The sequence below is a fragment of the Zeus faber genome (genome assembly GCF_960531495.2).
Source record: "Zeus faber genome assembly, chromosome: 4".
Classification (NCBI taxonomy): domain Eukaryota; kingdom Metazoa; phylum Chordata; class Actinopteri; order Zeiformes; family Zeidae; genus Zeus; species Zeus faber.
Genome location: NC_137191.1, coordinates 7,708,985 through 7,716,438, shown reverse-complemented (window position 1 = coordinate 7,716,438; position 7,454 = coordinate 7,708,985). Strand labels below are relative to the sequence as shown.

General features: G+C 44.9%; 1 protein-coding gene across 1 annotated transcript; it reads left to right on the top strand.

The window, feature by feature from the left end:
* Positions 1-4,003: 4,003 nt before the first annotated feature.
* Positions 4,004-7,148, top strand: LOC307229801 (neuronal pentraxin-1-like; the record flags this gene model as incomplete). The annotated part of the gene is made up of 5 exons (XM_079999880.1): positions 4,004-4,429; positions 4,755-4,962; positions 5,685-5,926; positions 6,327-6,506; positions 6,927-7,148. The coding sequence occupies 5 exons, from the start codon at positions 4,004-4,006 to the stop codon at positions 7,146-7,148; spliced, it is 1,278 nt and encodes a 425-aa protein (XP_079856006.1).
* Positions 7,149-7,454: the final 306 nt, after the last annotated feature.

The following is a 7,454-nucleotide window of genomic DNA, read 5'->3' as shown; positions in this document are numbered from 1 at the left end:
AGTGTCTGTGGAATACGCAGTTCCATCAGTATCCTATTTTTATTTTTATTTTTTTTGCAACACAAAGATGGAAAGAGTAAGGAAAAAGGATATTTAAATAGTAGCTTTAGTTAGAAAATCGTGTACCATACTACAAGTTAAAGTTTTTATGAATTAAATAAATATCAAACATGGATATTGAGTGAGCTTTGTTCAACCAGGTGTCTTGAAATTGTATCCAAACTCAAAGGGGGTGAAAACTACTAAAACTAGTATACTATAGTATACTATACACTACACTCCTGCAACAGAGTCAAAACTGAAATGTATATCGGCCAAATGATCAATTCAAGTGAAAGAAAATTAACAGTCAATGTAACGCCAAGATAAACCTGAGGTGGTGAAGTCATACAATGTTGCCCTGTGGTCTAGACATAGTAATCTGAAGAAACTGGGTGTATTCAATGTACCGTCTTTACATCAATTGAACTCAGTTATAGTAATGTCACTACTTTAATGTGTCACTTCCACCAATGCTGTGAACCAACATTTAACGAGGCTTGAAACATTTTAAACATCTTTAAATGTTGCTTAGTTGTGTATGGATGTTTTTGTGGTTCTATACATGTGTGCATGTAAAGAACGGTAATGTATAGTGAATATGTGCATATCTGTGCATATTTGACATGCATATTCTTTCCATCTGCAAAGCTGGACACCTGTTTTGACAATGGTTTTTTTTAATGTGTATGTGTCTTTTTTGTTTTAGAGATGTGTGAGTAATAACACAAGTGGCCAATGGAGTCACTTGACACAAACATGTATCTGTCTGTCAGAGTAGAACACCCAAAGAAGTCCCAAAATGGCCTTACAGTATATCGTATAATAAGTGCTTGTGTGTGGTGAATCCTTTCCATCCCATCATTTCACTCTAATGTACTCCCGCCCTTGGAAACGCACACATGCGGTCCCACTACACATAATGCAATGACGCAGGCAACTATCTGGGAAGTTTCCTCTTGCTCAGCTCCGCCTCCTTCCCTTTGGAATTACTGGAAAAGCGATATGAATGGAGAAAAACACGGGTCAGTAAGGAGCAGGGGAGTTACCACAAGGTAAGGAACTAGAACTGCGAAAGAACAACTCAACTGTGAGTGCATAGTTTGTTAGACGATTACAGCAAAACCTTTTAAAAGCAAGAGACGGTCGTTGATCTGTCGGTTCATTAAAATGAAAGCCTCCTCACAATACGTGTAAAGCTCTCTAGAATGAAGACACTATAAGCTCCTCGTTTGTCAGTACAGTCTGCCACCCCACTGCCTCTGTACTGCAGATGCTGGGTAAATAAGCAAGCGGTGTGCTGCCAGTGTGTGAAATTGCCCTTATCTATCTCAGCCGTTATGGAGCTGCGTTCTATTATAAAGCCTTGCATTATTCAGTAAGCCTGTGAGACTGATCATTTGAATCGCGGCCCCTACATTCCACACTGGATGCAAGTGCAGATGCCAACCTCACTGTGCTCTGTACAGAGTAAAGAAGACAGGTTTTTAAGATCGTACAAGATGGTGAAGGGAGACATGACTTGTACATTCCAGTAGCAATGTAAATAATGTCCCCTCCATGTAAATGCTCCCCATTGAGAGAATCTCCACCTCACTGTTCAGTCTAATCCCACATTAAATGGAATACTGCTCTTTAACTCTACGACCCCAGGAGTAGAACTACTTTCTCAGGCTTCCTGTGAACATATCAGGTGACTTGCAAACTTTCTGAGCTGAGCTTCTTAATGTACATGTTGAGTGACATTGCATCCATTACTCTCTTAGCTCAACAATGGAGTAAGTGGTAGAGACAGGTTGATATGGTGGAAAGCACAGCTGAACATATGGTGCTCCTGCATTTATTATACAGAGGGTAGGTGTTGAATATTGAATACCGGTACGTGGCAAGCTGCTCCTCCCTTGTTGAAGCTTAACAGTAGCAGAGGTGGGAAGTGTGTACGGTTAGGCCGAAACATTTGCATTACTGTATATCCAGAGCGGGTAACATGGCACACCACTTCATATGCAGCCATATGGTCAATAGTACCTACTGTTACTGTTAATATGGGGGGAAGAAACTGATGGCAAAAATATCTTGGCTGTAATTTGTGTGCGCTGTGATCAGGTCTTGTCTTTGGCTGGCAATTACACTTTGCCATTATCCATTTGTTCTCCCCACTGTTCCCCTTCTCCAGCTTGGAAACTTGCTGATTACAACTCGAGCGATCGATAATTAAACAAATTAAACAGGATGGATGGGTCAATATTCATCTTGATTTAGCCAGAATGCCACGGTGTCATGACTAAGTCTAATAAACTACATATACCTGAGGTTACATTGTTGACTTATTTAAAGGGCTGATTGTTAGGCACAGCGTGTTGTAAGAACAGATAAAATTTGATAAAAAAAGTGATTTTCTGACTACGATCTACTTTCCAGTTGCATACTCCTTTATGTGTCACACCATTTACAATCAGTTTTTTTATTAATAATTTTGTGTTCAAATTATTGTCGTAATTCGTCCCTGTATGTTTTTTTTCAATATTAATACAATACCCGTCGGCATAGTTATGCAACAGCCTGTTAAATTATTTAAAATAATTTCGTATTCCTTTAGCACCTCTCCAAATGCTGCATACTGTATGAGACAAGGCAGCGATCAAGCAAAAAGAAACTCAGAACATACTGTACACACTGTCTCTCTCTCCCTCCCCCTCTCTCCCTCTGTCTTTCTCTCTTTCTCTCCCTCTCCCCTCTCTCGCTCTCTCTCTCTCTCTCTCTCTCTCTCCCCCCCTGCCCGCCCCCCCGGCCCGCCCCCTGCCTCCCCTAAATCTTTGTCTTCGAATGCATCTAGTATTTCGCATGTTCTTTGCGGCACATTGCGGCCATGGAAAGGAGCAACAATGCGAACGACTAACTGATAGGCCTTACTACTTCTGCAACACTACCACGACAACAACAACAACAGTCCTACTACTAAGACTAATAATAATGATGATGATGATGATGATGATGATGATGATGATGATGTGATACTATAAAGATTGCATTTACAGTAACATAATAGGCCGGCGGGGGAAAGCAAAAGGGCATTTAAAACAGGGGAGGGGGGCAAGTGGAGGGAAAGGGGGATGGGGAGGCGGGGTGAAGAGGGATATGGAGAGCACATATTGAGCACCCCCGCCCAAACACTGGGAGTGACCTCCAATTAAGGTAGGCCGAGAGCCTCGCAACTTTACTCCAATCCCAGCCACCTAAACGTCCCCGAGACGTCTTCGATTTAAGGCCAATTCGATAACACACGGCAAACATCAAGCAAATGTGAGGCCATCTTGAAGGAATGTTGAGGTGGATGGAAATCGACAGCGCGCGCATGAGTAAATATCTTTGCGATCTTCTTTCCCAGCCCCTTTCACCGAGAGATGACAGCCCACTCCCTTTTGCAGAGGGGTAGAACAGTAGGGCTTTGGCTTCCGTGATATATATATTTATTTTTTGTTTCCTCCATGGCTTATAGCGCGTGTGTCTGCGCTGTCTCTCAGTGCCACCTTAAATAAGGGGCTGGGCCTCGCATCGACACCCTGCCGCCTCTCTGCTGTGATGCAGCGAACTGCGCTCCACTCTGGCCGCTATAAAAAGTAGACGAAGCAGCGCGGGTCCCACAGTCCGGTGGACAGCTCCGTGGCGCCGAAGTCCCTCAGTCCCTCAGTCCGGTGGACAGCTCCGTGGCGCCGAAGTCCCTCAGTCCCTCAGTCCGGTGGACAGCTCCGTGGCGCCGAAGACCCTCGGTCCCTCAGTCCGGTGGACAGCTCCGTGGCGCCGAAGTCCCTCGGTCCGGCGGACAGCTCCGTGGTGCTGAAGTCCCTCAGCCCTTCAGTCCGGCGGACAGCTCCGCGGTGCTGAAGTTCCACAGTCCCTCAGTCCGGTGGACAGCCCCGCGGTGCTGATACCAGACACCACACAAGACCGCATCCTCATACACATGCCGGGAGCCATGGACGGGATGTCTTGGAAACTTTTTCTTCTTTCTTGCCTGGTTGCGGAGGGGTTTACGCAAGACTTCGGACAGACGCAGTTCATCTGCACGTCGGTGCCCAAAGACATGGACCTGTGCTCGGCGGCAATGCAGAACAGCGGTCCCGCGGAGGACCTCAAGACCACGGTCATGCAGCTGCGGGAGACGGTGCTGCAGCAGAAAGAAACCATTATGAACCAGAAGGAGACGATACGGGAACTTACCTCCAAGTTGAGCCGGTGCGAGAGCCAAAGTCTCCCCGAGGCTGGACCCGGCGGTCGGCGGCCAGGTTCCAAGAACACCATGGGAGACGTATCCCGGGGGCCCACGGACACCCTGGCCCAACTGGGGCAGACTTTACAGACTCTCAAACAAAGGCTTGAAAATCTCGAGGTAGGCAAAAATGATCGGAAACACCTGCTATCCAAGCCAAATAAGCGTGTTTTTTTAATGAAGGGTTGGTTTGGATCAGGTTTAGGGAACCCCGTTTATTAATTATAGGAGTGTGGGTGAGCTCCGTGTGCTTACAATGTCTTAAAACGCAATATCCGCAAAAATTATCAAACATTTAAGCTTAGTTTTAAGGTCGGCTGCTTTGAAAAAAAAAAAAAAAAAAAGACGACGCAGCCCCAAATAAACAAACTAACTTAGTTCATTTATTTTGTGCATTTGTACCCTTCTCCCACGTCTTCTCCTCCACTGACCCGCACCCCTGCAGCAGTACAGCCGAGGCAACAGCACCGTGCAAGCCAACAGTCTGAAAGATCTCCTCCAGAACAAGATCGACGACATGGAGAAGCAGGTGCTGTCCCGGGTCAACACGTTGGAGGAGACCAAGCCGGGTCAGAGGAACGAGACCGACCAGCGGAACAGGGTGGAGTCCACGCTGACTTCCCTGCACCACCGCATCACCGACCTGGAGAAAGGTGCGTCGGGGTTGGCGGTACTTGGGATTTGGGACCGCTGGAATGATTTGGGAAAAAAATCAAAATAAATAATAATAATAATAATAATAATAATAATCTTAATAATTGTTTTCGGCACACCTCCATTAATTGTCCCGCGTTGTGTATTTGTGTATGTATATTTTACTGGATCCGACCACGAGCGCGTATAAATCGGTGGGTCGACGATGCCGCAGCGCTCACGTTGCGCGCGTTTGGAGGGAGAGAGGAAAAAGCTGCATTGCTTTGCATATCTCAGCGTCAATTAACTTTTTGCCTCGCTGGGATTATATCGCGCTGGTCATTACTTGCGCAATCCCAGGCGTGTAGTTTTATTGAGGGGCGCAAAAACTTGACAGGGCACTTCTTGAATAATCCCCCTTGATATCAGGCAGGCTAGAAACGCGCCCATGATCTGATCAGGCTGTTACTCATATCGTGTGAGAATAAAGCATAAGTCAAATATAGAGTGGATGGGGGAGGAGGGGTGCAGAATGCAGGGAGAGGGGGGGGGAGAGGGGGAGAGAGAGATAGAGAGAGAGAGAGAGAGAGAGAGAGAGATGTAGGCACTGAGTGATTATGAAAGCCCAAAATGGCAAAACCCACCCAGTGCTCGAAAGCTGTTTGTTTTCTTTGTTTTTTCTCTCCTTCCTCTCATTTAACGGACAGTTTGACTGAAATTGATTTCTTTAACTCTCCCGCAGGAAAAGACAACAGACCAATGGATAAGTTCCAGTTAACCTTCCCACTCAGAACCAACTACATGTACGCTAAGGCCAAGCGGAGTCTACCTGAGATGTACTCCTTCACCGTGTGCCTGTGGATCAAGTCCAACGCCTCGCCCGGGGTGGGGACGCCTTTCTCTTATGCCGTCCCTGGTCAGGCTAATGAGCTGGTTCTGATTGAGTGGGGGAACAACCCTATGGAGATTCTCATCAATGACAAGGTAAGGGCGAGACATGAATTCAGCCGCTCTTCATCCTGCATGTTTTTTTTTGTTTGTTTTTTTTAACATTTCATAAGAAGCTTTTTGCTGGTGCTTCAGATTAGATGATATTGTTTATTTACTGATTGCAAGAGTGCAAAAAAATGGGATTCTAGATCACAAAAGAAGACTGGGGTAATTAGTGTTACATCACAGGCAGTAGACTGGACTACTGTAGATTGTGTAGTGAGGTCTGTGCATGGGACAGGATTTCGACTGTGACCTTAAAGCGTTTAAGTTCAGATTTTGACAGAAGATAGGGAGTGCATGTGGAAGACAATGCACTCAGATGTGGAATTGAATTGACAATATTAAATTACACTCATATATGAATATGAAATATATAAAATGTATGTTACAGGTTGCAAAGTTGCCATTTCTCATCAATGATGGCAAATGGCACCACCTCTGCATCACCTGGACCACGCGGGATGGGATGTGGGAGGCCTTCCAGGACGGAGTGATGCGTGGCAGCGGCGAGAATTTGGCACCATACCACCCAATAAAACCACAGGGAGTGCTGGTCCTGGGACAGGAGCAGGTGAGGGCTTTGAAAAGGGAGGCTTTGCAAATCGCTGAGCTTGGATGTGGATTTTGACCAATTGGGAATGGATTGTAATTGTAGGAATTGTATTTTTGAGACGGCACAATGTTGCATCGCCGGAAAGATCAAAGTCAGGAATATTCATGCAATGGGATTGTTTTAGATTCAGACCCACTCGTCTTATTAGTGTCTATATATATATATATATATATCCATATAGTCAATGGTCTATATCAGACCATCATGAGAAGCTCCAGTAATACTTGACTTAGTGATTTAAAAATATCAGGCAAAAATGATAAAAATGCTGCGTATATGATTAAACTGAAAGTTGCAATGGAACATTGCACATATGAAACCAAAACATAAGAACATTTGAGTCATTGATGTTTAATATGAGTTTATCTTGTTTCACAGGACACCTTGGGAGGAGGCTTTGATGCAACACAAGCTTATGTTGGTGAGTTGGCAAACTTGAATATTTGGGATAGGAAGCTTTCCATCGGAGAGATATACAACTTGGCAACTTGCAACAGCAGAGCACAAACGGGCAATGTCTTCTCTTGGACGGAGGACAACATCGAAATATTCGGCGGAGCGACCAAATGGACATTTGAACCCTGTCGTTCGCTCAACTGAACATCACTTTGCCATTTTGAGAGGAGGCTTCAAGGTATTTCTGAGCTTTTGTCGTTCTTGTCTTCATTTGACGTTCATTAGAGACTACTCGATCTTAGTTTATTGATAAGCCTAAATTTGGGATTTCTATTCATACCCACTTAGATATTTATGTGCAAAGCAAAAGTTTTCATCTTGGGTGAAAAAAACCTCATCCGTCTTGGAAACCTCAGTGAAAAAGTGTTGTTTCTTTTGTTTTCTTGGACCTTCTATCGAGAGCACACCTTAGCTTTTTCGTTCGGCTTATTTTGTCGTGGACTGGCAGCT